Raw genomic sequence first — 18,105 nt, forward strand, 5'->3', positions numbered from 1 at the left:
ATTTTGCTCAGTATTTGAGCTTTCTAACTTTTAGGGCTATCTAAAGTTAAAGAAGATATTCTTGTGTAATCAACTTCCATTCTCCGAGTATATGAGAAGAAACCATTTGACGAGGAGGAAGAGCTTGGGTTAAATGACAAAAAGAGATCTTAAGATTCTAAGGGTTTCCTTTTGTCAAAGTCATGGGCACTACAGTTGGGGTTACCAGATTTGGCAAATAAAAATATACGACACTCAGGTAAGTTGGATTTTCAGATACACAAGAATTTTTTTTTCTATGAGTATGTCCTATGGAATATTTGGGACATACTTTACTAAAAAGTTACTTGTTAATTATCTGAACTAGAAACTCATGTGGGTATTTTGTATTTAATCTGACAACTCTGACTATGCTGCCCCTCGTTATGTCTATGTCAGATGGTGGAAGAAGCCCATGTGACCTCCAACAACTGCCAGCCCAGGAAGATCCTGGCGCTGACCCCCATCCTGGACATCCGCTTCTACATGCTGACAATCCTGCCCTTCGTGGTCCTGTTGGTGTTTATCCAGAACCTCAGGATGCTGTCCATCTTCTCGACGCTGGCCAACATCACCACCCTGGGGAGCATGGCTCTGATCTTTGAGTATATCATAAAGGTCTGTGCCTGAAATTGACTGCAGAAGGGGTTCTAGATACTAACCAGGGGAAAGGTAGGATAGTATCATTACGGGCGGGTGAAGGTGAGAAAGGTGCCCTCCTCTGAGCAGCCTCTGCTAAGTGACATCTGTGAACACTTCTGCCCACAAGCCACAAAAGCTAGTCAACATCATCACCATCATCCTCATTGTCACACTGGATAGCAGTGAGTCAGCTGACAGTGAATACCTTCTGTGACGCAGGCATGGTGCAAAGCACTGGGATTCAGTGGTAGGTGAAACTGGTGGTGTATCTGCTCTCATGAAAGTCACATCCATTCGGGAGGATATACCTCACTAAAAACCAACAAAAATTACAATGGTGGTAGGTTGACAAGGGATACACGTATGATAAAGACATTTTATTTACTTGGAGTCAAGTTCTTAACATATATGAACTCACTGAATCTTTACAGTGATACTATTTTATATATTTTATGTTTTGTAAGTACTACCCTTATCCTCAGTCTACAGACAAGGAAACTGATCAACAGAAAAATTTGCCTCCCAGGCCCATTCTTTGCCATTATCACCACCCTGAAATTCTACCATTATAGCTTCATTTCTTTGAATCTGAAAATCTTAGTTTCCTATTGCTGATGTAGAAAATTATCACAAATCTAGCCATTTAAAGTAACACAAATTTATCTTACATTTCTGGGTGTCTCACTGGGATAAAGTCGAGGTGCCAGCAGGGCTGGGTGTCTTTCTGGAAGCTTATGGGGAGAATCTGTTTTCTTGCCTGCTCCAACTTCTAGATGCCACCTGCATGCCTTGGCTTATGGTCCCCTTCCATCTCCAAAGTCAGCAATATAAGGCTCACCCTTCCATTGAGATGCCACCCTCTCTCTAGTTCTTTCTTTCAATTCCCTCTTCCACTTTTAAAGACCCTTGTTATTACATTGGACCCACCCAGGTAACCCAGGATAGTCTCCTTATTTTAAGGTCTGCTGATCAGCAACCTTAATTCAGGCTGAAAACTTAATTCTCCCTTGCCATATAACATAACATATTCACAGATTCCAGGGACTAGGACATGGATATCTTTGGAAAAGAGCCATTATTCCGCCCACCACAGGAAGTCTCTTAAATTAATCATCCTCTCTGCATGCACACCAGCTACTAGACTGTAGGACTCTGGGGGAAGTGATGAGAAAGAGGCTTTGGAGAATGAGAAGACAGGAGACCTGAATTCTCACTCAGGCTGTGCCACTAACTTGCAGAGAAGCCTTGGGCAACTCCCTTCTCCTCCCTGGGTCCCACTTCTCCCACATGTAAAGATGTGGGAAATCACAATGTGGTAAATACATTCAATGCATTCCTTAAGAGGGAATGAACTCCTGATCCACACTACAATATGGTTGAAGCTTAAAAACATTATGCTCAGAGAAATAAGCCAGTCACAAAAGGACAGGTATTATATCATTTCACTTATATGAGATAACGTGGGATAGTCAAATCCATGGAAATGTAGAATAGGGGTGACCAGGAGCTGGGTAATGAGTTATTCTTTCACAAATACAAAGCTTCGATTTGGGAGGATAAAAAAGCTCTGGAGCTGGGTGATGGTGAGGGTTGTACATCAGTGAAAATGCGCTCAACACCATTGAATTGTACACTTAAAAATGTTTAAAATGGTAAATTTTAGGCTATGTATAGTTTATATGTATATGTAATTAGGCTATGTATAATTTACCACAATAAATAAAGAACTTTAAAATTTTTTTAAAGATTTATTTATTTGAGAGAGAGAGAGAGAGAGAGAGAGAGGGAGAGCATGAGTGGGGGGAAGAGCAGAGGGAGACAGAGGGAAATTCTCAAGCAGACTCCCCACTGAGTGCTGAGCCCAATGATGGGATGGTGACAGGTCTCCATTGCAGGACCCTGAGATCATGACCTAAGCCAAAATCAAGAGTCAGATACTTAACTGATGGAGGCACCCAGGTGCCTCAAGAACTTTTTTAAAGGTAAGAAGGCTGATTTGGCTCTAGCTATCTCACAGGTGCTCCTGATAGTGTCTCTGTTGATGGCAGATGTGGCCCAACTGTCTACCAGGCAAAGTTGGAGGATGACTCCTATGCCATGGCAAAACCAATGCCCTTCTTCTACTCCCTTTCAGGAGATTCCAGATCCCAGTAGCCTCCCCTTGATGGCGAGCTGGAAGACATTCTTACTGTTCTTTGGTACAGCCATTTTCACATTTGAAGGCGTCGGTATGGTAAGATGGACATGAGGTTTGCAAGAATGGTCCCCGGTGCCCTCTGGGGAAGCTGGCCATTCCAGAAGTCTTAAAGTATTTATGAAAAGTGCATAAATACTTTTCATAATATGAAAAGTATTTATGATCTGCTCCTGCTGGAAGGGAAAATTAGGACCCATCCACTGGGTCACCAACCACTCCATGCACCACACTAAGCCTTGAAGCCTGAGTGCAAATATACTCATTAGCCCAGGCCGAGTAGGGCACTCCTGGCAATAGAGTGGAAGCAAATAGAAAGGAGTGTGGCCCTTCCTGACCCTGGGCCACCCAAAGAAAAAAGTTTGTACCCGTAGGGGAAACCTGATCCTTCATGAGGAGCCATGCTTCTGACTCTTCTTTCTCAATCTCCTTTCACTTTTAGGTTCTGCCTCTCAAAAATCAGATGAAGCATCCACAACACTTTTCTTTTGTGCTGTACTTGGGGATGTCCCTTGTCATCATCCTCTACATCTGCCTGGGGACACTGGGCTATATGAAGTTTGGGTCCAGTACCCAGGCCAGCATCACCCTCAACTTACCCAATTGCTGGTATGTCCTTGCCTGCCTGGGGTGATGCGAGGGGAGCAGAGTCCTGGGATCTGAGCCTTAGCGACAGAATGTGGCATTCCTTCGGGTTGTCACTAACACCATATATTAACTGCCAGTGTTCGTATGATGATAACAGGTAGGTTTGACAATCCAGGCATTGTGCATTATCTGGTTAAGCCCTCATAATAGCCCTATGAGTTAGCATGATTATTATGAAATCCATTCCCTAGATGAGGAAGTTGCTGTTTGGAGTGACCACATGGAACCTTCCCAGCTCACACTGTTTGTGATATTTGACACTGAATCTGTCTGACTCTATGGTTTAAAGACCCTAACACAGAATGATCTGGGAGTATTTAGGAAGCACAAATAGCAACAATAAAAAGTATAATTCCAGAATAATGCTTGAGGGTCCCACAGATGGACTATTAGTCAGGCCTCCAGTTCCAGAAATGGACCTAAGACACCATTGTTATGCCTCAGTTGGAATTTAGTTTGGGGTTCTTACACTTGATCATTCATCTACTCATCCATTCATTCATCCAGGTAACATTTTTGGGGCTGGCACACAGCATTCACCGAGTGTTGTCCATTATCATTATTCTGGCAGTATACTGAGTGCATTGAGACTATGCAGTCAGTAGAGCCAAGTGTTGAAGAGCACAGGTTCTAAAGCTAAGTAAAGGGATTTGCATCCTGATTCTTATGTGACCTTGGACAAGCTACCTAATCCTGCAGACCTCATTTCCATTGTTGGTAAATGACAATACTAATGCCTATGTGTATAGGTTTGGTTATGCTCCAGTCATAAACAACTCCAAAATCTCAATGGCTGAACACACACAAATGCTTAATCTATGCTCATGCTACATGCCCAGTATGGGGTGGCTAGGGCTCAGCTCTATACTATCCCCACTCAAGGACACAGAATGATAAGATGGCCATTCCCTCAAATGCTGCCATGGCAGAGAGTGCGGTGAATCAGGCCCTTCACCATGAAGCTGCTAAAGGTTCCCTGGGAAGTGACATGTATGTTCACCCAGCTTGTACTTCTTTGGTCAAAGCAAGTCCTATGGCCACATTTCACCCCAAAGGGCAAGGGAGTGATTGTGAGGATTAACTGGTTTTATATATATATATATATATATATATATATATATATATAGTTTTATATATTATATATATATATATATATAAAGATATATATATATATATCTTTAAAAAGTGTCTGACACAGGGGTGCCTGGGTGACTCAGTTGGTTAAGCATCTACCTCTTGATCTCAACTCAGGTCTTGATCTCAAGGTCATGCATGACTTCAAGCCCCACGTTGGGCTCCATTTTGGATGTAGAGACTACTTAGAAAAGAAAAGTGCCTGGCACATAGTAAATACTAGCCAAGTATTAGCTATTGCCATTGTTATATCTCCCCACAGCCTGTTCCTTCAGAGGTGAGTAGAATGGTAGGGCATTCATTTCCCACAAGGCCACAGCTAATAAAATGAGAAAAATACCACCAGCCCCACCTACCTCATTGTGTTGTGATAATGACTAGGTGGGGTAATAATGTGATTTCTTTAAAGTCAAGATAATCATTCTAATATGTTATTTCTATTCTGGGCCATTCAGGCTGCCACTGGCTACCCTGGACAGGGCACTTTCCTTGTGTGGGCCTCAGCTAGAAAACAGGCATCAGGTGCCATGAGAACTTCACATCTGCTCTGAACCGGGCTGGCCATCAGATTCCCCAGAGGAGTCTTAGACAAATACCTCTTCCCATTAAGAAAAGGACCAACAACCCAAGAAAAAAATGGGCATGTGCACACAGTTCACAGGCGAATTTTTAAAATGGCATTTTATATGTTTGAGAAGATAGAAATGCCAGAAAAAAACAGAATGGCAAAGACTAGCATACATTCACACATTGTGTTTTGACAAGGATATGGGGAAGCAAGCATTCCAATACGCCAGGACAACAAAGGGGCAATATGTTAATAGCTATCCAAAATTGAAATCACATATACTTTTAGCCAGCATTTTCACCTCTCATGATGTATACTAAATGTGCATAGATATGTCTGTAGCAGGATATATTTTGCAGCATTGTTTACTAGTGAAAGACTAGTAAATATCCATTAGCTGGAGACTGGGCCAAAAACATTATAGTGATCTATGTTATTAGAATACCAAGCATCTATTAAATAGAAGAGCCAAGTCTATGTGTACTTACGGAAAACAATCTCCAATATATATTTAATGAACAAAAACGGAGCTCAGTGGTGTGCAGAGGATGCTACCGTGTGTGTGTATAGGTATACCTACATCAGGTATAAGCTTTTATGTGCACTGATTATTTCTGAAAGGGCTACAAGAAAACTGTTAGAGGAACTGCCTATGGAAAGAAGAACTGGAGGCTGGAGATCGAGTGTGGAAGGGAAGCTTTTTACTATATGACTTTTGAACTAGCAATTTTACTCTATACAAATATACCTTTTTAAGAAAGTAAAAGAATTAAAGGCACAGACACCTGAGCCACAGGCCTATTGAATCAGAATTTTCAGGAATGTGCACTTTTAATGAGCTTCCCAGACGGCTCTGATGGCAGGTCAGGCCTGAGCCAGTTCTGTAACTGGGTGACAGGTACCAGCTTCTGAGCAATGAGTGAGTCCTGAATGGCCCTGTCTGGAAGTTACATCAAATGTCATGTCCTATCCATCTGTCTGCAGGCTGTACCAGTCGGTCAAGCTGATGTACTCCATTGGCATCTTCTTCACCTACGCCCTCCAGTTCCACGTCCCAGCTGAGATCATCATCCCCTTCGTCATCTCCCAGGTGTCAGAGAGCTGGACACTGTTAATAGACCTGTCTGTCCGCACAGCCTTGGTCTGTCTGACCTGTGAGTAGAATATAAGGGCACTCTTTGCCCAAAGCTGTGGCTGTGAGTCACATTGGCGTCTACTCCAGTATCCTTGACTCTGCCACTTACCTTCTTTGTGACCTTGAACAAGATAGTTCACCTCCCTGCACCTCAACTTTCCACCTGAAAAGGGGGCTTAACAGAACGATCACATGTTGCAATCGTCTCTACTGTCCTCACATGGAAAGTATCCATTGGCTGGTTTATGGGAGAAAGAAGTAGCATTCATTCACTCACACTCCTATGTTCCTGCTAGAGGCCAGGCACCATACTGACATTGCCTTATACTCGTGACAGCCTAGCAACATAATGTTACCAACTGGAGGAACTATGGCCTAGAGAATTTAAGTAACACACTCAAATCATACAGCTGCTAAGTGACAGAGCTGGGATTTGAACACAGGTTCTATAGCATCTAAGCCTGCCTGTCTTCTTCTATCATGTGCCATATTCCTTCCTATTATAAATTAAGATCAAGTCCCTTATCATAAAGTGGCATTGAACTATAGGAGCAAACAAGGGGCTGATTGTTAGTCTTGGAGATCAGTTTTTGGGTGCAATATTTACTCTTCTCCTCCTTCCATCTTCCTCTCTTAATGCTTCCTTCCATTCATTGGTTCACTCATTCATTCTACATTAGGCACTGTTGTAGATGTTTGGGAAACATCATGAGCGGGGCTGGGGAATTTTTTTCTCTGAAGCAAATCAGAAATGGTGCCCCATGAGGAAAGGGGGAAAATCTAGGGATGTTTTGCTTGGAGAAACGAAGGCTTGGGAACTTCTATATCTGTCCTGAAACACCTGTGAGGTAACACACAAGAGAGAGAGAATTTGGTTTTAGAGACTCTTAGTTTAAAGTTGAGGAAATGCAGTTTCAGTTCAGAGTCAGAAGAAACTGTAATTCTTGGAGGCTTCCAGAAGAAGAACATGCTTTCAGATGTTCACATAGATGGAGTTCTAGAAGCAGAAGCAGCACATTTGATGGTTTAAGAGATCACAGAGTTTCCAGTCTGTACCAAGACATTAGGGACCTGTGGCTCTATTGTTTTGAGATCATTCCTAATAGGAAGGGTCTAAGTTGAGAAAAACTGAGTAGTTCAGGCCACTTAAGATCAGGGAAGGCAGTGTTAGACAGAGCTGACCATCTAACGACATGCCCTGCTTCTATTATATGTGGTATGACCACTTCCTCCTCCTTCTTATGTCAATTCCATTATCCTTCATTCATTCAACAGTCATTTGTTGAGCACCTACTGTGTGCCTGACATTGTGCTAGGCACTAGGGATACAATAATGAATAATAAAGAAGACATGCTGAGTAAGAAATATATGCAAAGAAATAACTATAGCACATTGTGATGAATGTTATGATGGTACATAATGATGTACCACCATATGATGGTTAAGATAAGAAGAGGGTTCTCTAAGAGTACATAAGAAGGTCCTATATTTTAGCCTAGGTCAGGTCAGGGAGTCCTCTCCAGTGGAGTGATATTTCAGTTGAGATCTAAGAGACAAGTAGGAAGTAGATGGAGGAGCAAAGAAGGTACCATATGTAGGCAGCAGGCTGTGCACAGATCTGAGACAAGTACTTATGTACCGGCCTCTTTGGAAAACTAAAAGTGGGGAGTGATAAGATCTGAAGCCAGAAGACCTGGCAGGGAGTCATCAGAGACCTTGTGCTAAAGGAGATCGGCAATGGAGGGCTATGGAAGGTCTATGAGCATGATCTTTCTAGAGAGTTCCTCCAGCCTACCTTGCATTATAGCTTTCCTTTACATTATTTTCTCTGTCCTGTCAGTATGGGCTCTCTTGGAGAACAGACACTGATTCCTCTCTGTGGCCTCCTCTAAGTAAACAATTTATTAAATATCTGAGAAGGGAAAGCTGTGGACATGACCATCCCATCAGAGGGATGATGAATTCTCAACTGTGAGAGTCGATGAGTCTCATTATCTGACTGGATGTTGCAGCAATTTCAGAAAGAAGTGAGGTTTTCTTCAAATCCAGCAGGCTAGTATGAGTGCTTTCCAAGACAGTTTTTCCCCTAATTTGTTCATAGGAAAATCATACAGTTGTGCAAAGTGAAATCACATAATTGCTATATTTATTCATTCATACATTATTGAAATTGGACCCCCATGGAAAATTCATGTTTATGTTCATCATAGGTATAAACAATGGAGATTTAAGAAGACCCCGTTTTAGAAAAGGTGGGGAGAGAGCAGCCTATTGCTGTGTTTATGTTTTATGCTTTTAATTACCAGGATCATTCTAGGAGTAGGAAAACAAGTAGTCGAGATTCTGACAATGACAAAGCCATCTCACTTTTAATTCATTCTTGCTTCTCGACAGTAGCTATATTTTGTAGAGTAGTAAAAATTCACAGTAGATTCAGTGTCTGATTAAGAGCCAGACATTTATTGAGCACCTAGAAGAAAGAGCCTTAGACAGGCATTTCGATGGATTCTCATCAAGAGAATATGTGACCTCGGCCATATCCCATTCCCTCGAGGGCTCTAGATGCCCCCACCTCTTTAATAAGAAGATGATGATAATAGATAGATGACAGAGGAGCCTTTAAAATAACTATTATATTTGAAAAACCCAATAGATAGAAGGAAAGCATCCATACTGGCCATTAAAATAGAGCTGGGAGTCCAGAACCACAGTGCCTGACCTCCTGCTCACATCTGCAATGAAACTCTTTCCCACCTTTCCAAAATAGTCTGTCAGGCATCTATGGGATTATAAGGCTCCAAAGAAATAGTTTGTTTCTGAGCTTCCTTCTTGCAGGAACCATCAATGATTCTAAATTTCTTCTATTTCTGCAGGTGTCTCAGCCATCCTCATCCCCCGCCTGGACCTGGTCATCTCCTTTGTGGGCTCAGTGAGCAGCAGTGCCCTGGCCCTCATCATCCCGCCCCTCCTGGAGCTCATCACCTTTTATCCTGAAGACATGAGCTGTGTCACCATTGCAAAAGACATCATGATCAGCATCCTGGGCCTTTTAGGGTGTGTATTTGGAACATACCAAGCCCTCTATGAGTTGATCCAACCCATCAACCATTCCATAGCCAACTCCACAGGTGTCTATGCATAATTATCTATTTTTATCCTAGTAGCTCTCCCTCCCATCCCCAACTTGACTTCCATTGTGGATGTTATATACATTCATCAAATCCCAACATTTCTATATTAATTAGCGACTTCTTTATCTTTCCAAGAAAAATGTACATGACACAAGTCAGTACTCATATCTCTCAGGCTATGCCTTTTTTGGTTTTGGATGTCTTCAGAGGTCTTTTGCACCTATGAACCGAAACCACATTCAATTATTTGTATCATCTCCCTCATTTACTGGGAAGAGGACTGCCATTCGCCCATGGAATCCCTGGAAACAGACCAAGCACAAATGTAAATGCAAAAGCAATTGTTTTCTCTATTCTGCAGTTGCTTCCCTTAAAGCATAAGATTTAGGGAAGTGTGTGTTGGGGAAAGGGCAGTGTTCTATTTGGATATTCTTCTAAGTGGGAGAATCACAGATGGAACAAAGAACTTAGTAGTAATTTTATCCGACCATTTGGCTCTGCCACTAATGTCCTATGGGATCTTGGGCAAGTTCTTCCTTCTCTCTGTCCCATCTATGAAATGCAGGACTAGACGAATCAGTTGTTAAGGGTTCATCTAGATCTAACATTCTGTAAGTGAAAAAATAGGTTAATTTGTCCTTCAACCACATGTGTGAAAATCAAAGTGATTGCCATCTAGCAAGCCATACTATTGCCCTGGAGATATGGACCTACTGGAAGTAGAGTAAGGGATACAAACATATTTCTTAGCAATCTGTCATTATGGTGATTTCCTACCTAGAAAGACATTACCTCTTTCTCTCCTTCTCTTTTCTCCCTCTGAAATTTTAAGGCCACTTAGAGCTATTTAGGCCAAAGAGTCTATGCAATTTGTGTGAGAGAGAAGGATTTCATCATGTGCAAGGACTACTGACCTACTTTAAAAAAAATTATACCTAGTTTTGGGAAGGGTTTTGAAAAACAGATAATCTTGTATTTTGCAGATGGGAATATACATTGTTATAGCTTTTCTGAGGGACAATTCTATAATACATAAGTTTTAAAATATGTGGCCCTCTGACCCACTAATCCTGGGAATTTATCCTAAGAATACTTTGTGTTTGCAAAAATTTATGTAAAAGGAGAGCTTATATTTTTATAATATTAAAAAGTTGGAAACACCTAACTTTTAACCTAATAGACACATTAGGTTAAATTATGACTCTTCCAAAATAAAATGGTATATGCCCCCCACCTATGGCAAAAATGCACCCATTGATATGCAAATATATTTGTGATTGATCAGTAGGTAAAGCTGGTTTATTAAGAACATTATGTGAACCTAAAGTAGACAAAGACGTTATGAGAAAATAAAGCTATAGATCAAAATCTTTCATGGACATACATGCAAAAATTGTAAAAAAAAAATTAGCAAATCAAATTCAACAGTATATTAAAAGGGTAATGTATTATGGCAGAATGGGATTTATTCTAGGAATATAGGGTTGGTTTAATATTTGAAATCAGTGTAGTTCATTCACCATTATTGATAAACTGAAATAGAAAAAATAATCATCTCAATAGACACAGAAAAGCATTTGGCAAAATCCAACATCTATTCCTAACATAAAACTCCTAGTGACTGGGCAGCCCGGGTGGCTCAGTGGTTTAGCGCTGCCTTCAGTCCAGGGCATGATCCTGGAGACCCAAGATCGAGTCCCATGTTGGGCTCCTTGCATGGAGCCTGCTTCTCCTTCTGCCTGTGTCTCTGCCTCTCTCTCTCTCTGTGTCTCATGAATAAATAACTCTTAAAAAAAAAAAACAAAAAACAAACTCCCACTCCCAGCAACTAGGAATAGAAGGAAACTTTCACAACCAGTACAAAGTGTCAATGAAAACCTACAACTAATGTCATGCTGGATGGAAAAAAACTCAGTGCTTTCTTTCCCTGTACGAAAGATCAGAAGCAAATCAGAGACGTCTACTCTCACCACTTCTATCTGATATTGTGCCGGATATCTAAACAATGACATAGGTCAAGAAAAAGAAATATATGGCATCCAGATCAGAAAGGAAGAAAGAACTGTCTTTATGAAGATGTCATTATACAAATATAGAAAAATCCAACAGAATCTAAGAAAAAGCTACTACAAATTGGTTTACAAAGCTTGAGGACACAGAGTCAATATACAAAATCCAACTGTATTTCTCTGTACTAGCTGAGAACAGTCAGAAATTCCAATTATAATTGCATCAAAAAAGATGAAATAATGGGGGAATAAATCTGATGAAAGACATGAAACACCTGTTAAAGACTATAATATATAATATTCATGAAGACTATAATATTTTTTAAGATTTTATTTATTTATTCATGAGAGACACAGAGAGAGAGAGGCAGAGCCATAGGCAGAGGGAGAAGCAAGCTCCATGCAGGGAGCCTGAAGTGGGAGTCAATCCCGGAACTTTGGGATCATTCCCTGGACCGAAGGCGGGCACTAATATTATTTTGCAGGCACTATTATATTTTGGTAAAAGAAATTAATACCTAAATAAATAGAGACATAAACCTTCTTTATGACTCAGAAGACTCTTTGTGGTTAAGATATCAGTTTTTACCACATTCAGCAGGCTTTTGTTTTGTTTTTTGTATAAATTGACCAACTGGTTCTAAAATTCATATGAAAATGTAAAGGACCTAGAAGAGCCAAAATATCTATGAAAAAGCAGAACAAAGGTGGAGGGCTAACACTGTCTGATTTCAAGATTTATAACAAAGCGATAGTAACCAAAACTGCATGGTGTTTGTGCCAAGACAGACAAGTAGATGAATAGACCAGAATAGCACCCAGAATAAACTCTCTCCGTATGTGGGCAGCTGATTTTTGACAAAGGTTCAGAGGCAAAGTAGTTGGAAAAGGATTGCCTTTTCAAGAAATGGAGCTACACAAATTGGATATCAATATGCCCAAAAAAGGGACCTAGGTTCCATACTTTACATTGCATATATTAATCAACTCAAAATAGACCTATAAATCTTAGGCCTCAGTATAAAACCTGAAACTATAAAATTTTTAGGAGAAATCATAGGGGAAAAAATGTTATGACCTTGGGTTAAGCAAAGATTTTCTTAGATACAATACCAAAAGCACAATCCATAACAGAACAATTCAGTGCAGTAAGCTTCATCAAAATTAAAACTCTTACTCTTCAAAAGACACTGTTGTGAGGATGGAAGGAAAAGCCACAGTCTGAGAGAAAAATCTTTGCAAAGTTATGTGTATTGAAACTCTCATACCCAGAATACATGAAGAACTCTTAAAACCCAGTGATAAGAAAACATCCTTTTTATTTTAAATAAGCAAAGGTTTGAATAACTCATTACCAAAGAAGATATATGGATGGTGAATAAGCATATGAGAATATGTTCAACACCATTAGTAATTAGAGAAGCCCAAATAAAAGCCATAATGAGATCCCACCATATAGCTAACATTTAAAAGATTGACATCACTAATGTTGGCAAATATGTAGAGGAACTCCAGCTCCCATAAAAGAAAAGGAAACATATACCTACAAAAGACTTATACATAAATGTTCATGGTAGCTTTACCATAGTAGAAAATGCAACACGTTCTGTAGGGACAGAAAGATTGTTGAAAGGTGAAGGAGTGGGTGAGTGAGTGGGAGGCATTACAAAGGGGCATGAGGAAACTTTTGGGCTTGATGGAGAATGTGTTCATAATTTTGATTGTGAGGGTGGCTTCCCAGGCGTGTATATATATTTTAAAACTTACCAATTATGTACTTTAGGTATACACTGTGTAATATTAACTATGCCTCAATACAGTTGTTAAAAAACAAAATGTGAAGCATGATTCCATTTAGGTTCTTTTTAAAAAAGAAGTCATTTGCATATACTCAAGCAATTTTGAAGAGTATACACAACATAAAATGTTATAGGAATTTTCACAAGTTGGTTGAGTTAGAAATGAAATTTTATGGTTTTTTTTTTTTTCTGCCTGTGTTATTGTGTTTTTAGCAGTAACGTTGATTTTATAACTAAAGAAACTTCATGTGAGGGGAAAATTTGTGTGTGTGTGTGAGGGGGAAATTTAATGATTTGTTTCACTATAACAGAAACACAATTTTAAAAATAAAAATTTCATCTTTAACCCATATGAGAAAGTACATAAAGCATAAATGTACAGTGTAATGAATACTTACAGGTAATGTCACTTTTCAACCTCCCCTTCTATGACATGACTGATGCTATGGAATCCCAGGAATCCCAACTGGAGTTAGCTGACTTCTCATCCTCAGCACATCATCATCCATTTACCAATAGTCAGATGTCCAGCAACTAACTAGCTCTTGGAGGAGATGTGAAATAACTATGAAAGAGAGGGGAGCCAGAGGGGAGCATCCCATCCCTAGATAAGAAAGCTACAAGCATGGAGAAAGTGAGGCTTTGATATATATGGAAGCTTTCCTATAGAATATAGAGCAAGTTAAGACAGTGGTTTATGACTTTGGCGGGGGGAGTCATACACCTTGTTGAGATTCTAAGGGAAGCTATAGATCCCCCTTCATAAAATTCACGTAAATGCATGCATGCTAAACTGTATGTGCAATTTCAGGAACAATCACAAAATCCATAAAGTTAATAGACCCTGGGTTGCAAAAGAACCTTTGGAAAGAGGAATGCAAGAATGTCTGTTTCTCATAGCATTGAACAATCTATAGATAGTGGATAGCCAACCCTGGCACTAAGGTTTGCATGCAAAATAAAGCAATGCAAAATCAGATTAGAGAGGTAAGCTACCAGACATTAAACGTCAGGCACCATGTGACTGGTGCAACACACACTATCTGATCGCAGCCTGGCCTTTGAAGATCACTGATAGGACCCAAACTGCTCATTCCTGATGCAACAATGTAAGCTGAATTCTCTACTGCTACGTGCTTCTTTGGCAAAAACTGGGACCTGGTAGCTGGAATAGAGATATTTTAGGGGATATCGAGGATGGAGAGGGATTCCTTCCCCTACCTCAGGACCTTCAGAAATATCTCCTGTTGCAGTTCTCTGCTGCATAAATGTGATCAGTCTTAAAATGATAGAGCTGGACCACATTTGGGGCATAAAGTGGAATGATCTGCAGAATCATTTTAGGGAGATGCTTAATTTGGATCTTCAGCAGGCAAGCCCATCAAAATGAGGAATGATGAGAGAACTGGGGTTGCTACAGAACTCACTGCTAAAGCAACACAAGCCTTGCATGGGCGGGTGGGCAGCAGAAGTCACCCAAGTGAAATGGAGGCATTCAGAGTTGGCCCCAAGTGGACATTAGTGACACAGTGCAATGGTTTATAAGTCACAGTGCCCCTGGCAATGAAACTGAAAGGCAAATTCCTAAGGATAGACAAGATTTGCTATTGGCAAACAGTGTCCAGGCTGACTCAAACCTACACAGGAGCCTCTCAAACGAGTACCTGAGTTCAAAGATCAAAAATGGGTGATGGGCCAGAACTGTCTGGTATGGCAAATACCACTTGAAAGTGAAATTGAGGCGATACGACTCTTGAAAGGGAAGTTCATCAGGAGGACTCCAATTTCAGAAGCTGGACTTACAAGTCAGGGAGGTAAGTTCCCAGACAAGGAACATGCAGCACCGTGTGACCGAACACGCACACTATCTGATTACAATCAGCACTCTGAAGATCACTAATAGGACCCGAACTGATCCTCTAGGATAAATTCTCTGATGTCTGTGCTGCTTTGGTAAAAACTGGGACCCAGTCGAAAGGCCCTGGGTGATCTGATCCCTCCTGAACTCTCCAGCTGCTTCGTGCACCAGCAGCACCTTTCCTTCCAGTTTTAACGGTCCTTGTCCAGTTCCCTGAAAGCACCATGTTCCTCTTTGCTTCAGAGCTTCCACATACACTATTCCTCTCTTCCCCTACTCAAGTCCTCATTTCTCAGATGTCAGCCATCGCTTCCTCAAGAAAACCTTCTCTGACTTCGTACTATACTGACCCAGACACTGCAGTCCCCAGTAACTTCTACTTTGTAACACATCACAATTGTGGTGTTTATTTGCATGTTTGTCTCTCTTCCTGCACTGAAGTTACATGAGAGATAGCTCAAACTCTTTTTTTCCCTCAAAATGGAGACGTCAGCAACATATTTTTTAAACTTTATTTTTGAAAAATCTTTAAGGTGGCAAAAATAATACAGAGTTTCCAATATACCTTTCACCTAGCTTTCACTTAATGTTAACATCTTACCCTAATACAACAATCAAAGCCAAAGTAATTAACTGGTGAAATCCTGTTTTTGGGCCTTTTTCTAATCCAGCATCCAGTTCAAGAGCTCACAGTATCTTTATTCTCTCTAATCTGTGAATGTTCCTTAGTCTTTCCTATTTATTTTATTTTAATTTATTTTATTTACTTATTTACTTATTTAGGGGAGGGAGAAGGGCAGAAAGAGAAGCCGTCTACCTGCTGAGCAGGGAGCCCCACATGGGACTCGATCCCAGGACCCTGGGATCACAACCCCAGCTGAAGACAGATGCCCAACCGATTGAGCCACCCAGGCACCCTTCAGTTTTGGCCATGGCCAGTCTTGTTCATGGCCCCGTACTTTTGAAGAATACTGGCCATTTATTTTGCAGTGTCTTTCAATTTGGGTTTTTCTAATCTTTCCTCATCTTGGAGGTTAATCCATTTTTGACAATGCCACAGAGGTCTCATTGTGCTTTATCGATGCATCATATTGGGAGATACATGGTGTCAATGTCTTATTACTAGTGATGTTAACTTAATGATATACATGGTTAAGGTGGTGCCTGCCAGTTTTCCTCACTAAAAAGTGACTACTTTCCCCTTTGCAGTTGGTATCTTGTAAGGGAAATACCTTGAAACCTTGCAAAATCTTGTTTTGTTCTTTAGAGAGAGAGAGAGTGCTAGCACAAGTGGGGAGGGAAGGGGCAGAGGGAGAGGGAGAAAGAGAATCCTAAGCAGGCTCCACGTCCAGCATGGAGCCCAATACTGGGCTCCATCTCACAACCCTGAGATCACGACCTGAGTGGAAATCAAGAGTCAGTCACTTAACTGACCAACCCACTCAGGCGCCCTACAAAATCCTGTTTTTCATTATACTTTGACCTAACAATTTTAGCATCCATAGGTGTCTCCTGTCTGCAGCAATTATTACAATGATATTTGCCTAATGGTGATTTTTTTTTCTCTTTCCAACATTCCTTCTACATTTAACTGGGATTCTGTTGTGTATGGACTAATGGATTTTTTTTTATTCAATGGATTAGAACACATTACTGTCATTATTTATAGTATTGCTCAAAATATCCAAGATTTGGCCATTGAGAGCTCCTTCAAGTTGGTTCCTGTGTCCTTACAGTATGCCCCCATGCTCTCATTATCCACAATATATTTATTTTTTCAATCCTAATAGACATATTTTCAATTGCTAACCCCTACTCCTGTGAAAAACAAATTGACTGAGTAGAATCCAATATTTGTGTGCAGATCCTTTGTACTTTAGCTTTATTGTATCCCATCGAAGTACTGTAACTTCAGTTATCTTTCTTACCTCCTTCAATGCAGTTGCATTCTTCATTTGAAATATAATTCGTTTGTTATCATTTGTATTCCATGTTGTTTCTCCTCATCACCTGACTGATTTTAATCATGTTTTAGGTATGAGGACCATTATTATAGTTCTAAGAGTGCCAGTTACACGAAAAGATACACTCAGAAGTCTCCTGCTTCCTTCATCCTTTATACCCTGTTATGATTTTCCCTTCTTTCCACAATATCCCTACCTAACATAAAGGAGATGTGGTTTATGTATACAATGGAATATTACTCAGCCATTAGAAACGATAAATACCCACCATTTGCTTCGACGTGGATGGAACTGGAGGGTATTATGCTGAGTGAAATAAGTCAATCGGAGAAGGACAAACATTATATGGTCTCATTCATTTGGGGAATATAAAAAATAGTGAAAGGGAATAAAGGGGAAAGGAGAAAAAATGAGCAGGAAATATCAGAAAGAGAGACAGAACATGAGAGACTCCTAACTCTGGGAAACGAACTAGGGGTGGTAGAAGGGGAGGTGGGCGGGGGGTGGGAGTGACTGGGTGACGGGCACTGAGGGGGGCGCTTGATGGGATGAGCGCTGAGTGTTATTCTATATGTTGACAAATTGAACACCAATAAAAAATAAATTTATAAAAAAAATATCCCTACCTACCCTCTGCAAACAACTAATCTCATTAATGCTGGCTCATCTTTACAAATGAGCACATGAATGTATATTTATTTATACCCACATCTTCCTTCTTACATGAAAAGTAGCACATTGCACATTGCACTTTGCCTTTGCACTGAACAGCATATCCTGGAAATCACTCAATATCGATTCAAAGATCTCCCTCATTCTTTTTTATGGCCAAGTAGGATTCAGTGTGAACATATTGTGGCTTATTCAGTCACTTTCTTAGAGATGTTTACATTTTTAGTATTTGCAATCACAATGCTGCCATGAAAAGTCACATGCAGGTGTATTTTTGTATGGTGGGAGGTGTATCTTCAGAGGAGATTCCCAGCGGTGGAATGTTGGATCAA

The 18,105-nt window shown here is 40.4% G+C and overlaps 1 protein-coding gene across 5 annotated transcripts in view; it reads left to right on the top strand.

The window, feature by feature from the left end:
- Positions 1-18,105, top strand: part of SLC36A3 (solute carrier family 36 member 3) — a 47,963-nt gene that overhangs the window by 17,068 nt on the left and 12,790 nt on the right. For 4 of the 5 annotated variants that reach the window (XM_025434662.3, XM_025434663.3, XM_035715163.2 and 1 more), the window contains 5 exons: positions 418-636; positions 2,795-2,893; positions 3,297-3,463; positions 6,189-6,358; positions 9,214-9,394. In XM_025434662.3, the coding sequence (XP_025290447.1) occupies positions 418-636; positions 2,795-2,893; positions 3,297-3,463; positions 6,189-6,358; positions 9,214-9,394 (836 nt within the window). Of the gene's footprint in view, positions 1-417; positions 637-2,794; positions 2,894-3,296; positions 3,464-6,188; positions 6,359-9,213; positions 11,687-18,105 lie in introns of those variants that run through there. The other variant, XM_035715160.2, reaches the window with a different exon arrangement.

Source organism: Canis lupus, chromosome 4 (assembly GCF_003254725.2).
Source record: "Canis lupus dingo isolate Sandy chromosome 4, ASM325472v2, whole genome shotgun sequence".
Lineage (NCBI taxonomy): Eukaryota > Metazoa > Chordata > Mammalia > Carnivora > Canidae > Canis > Canis lupus.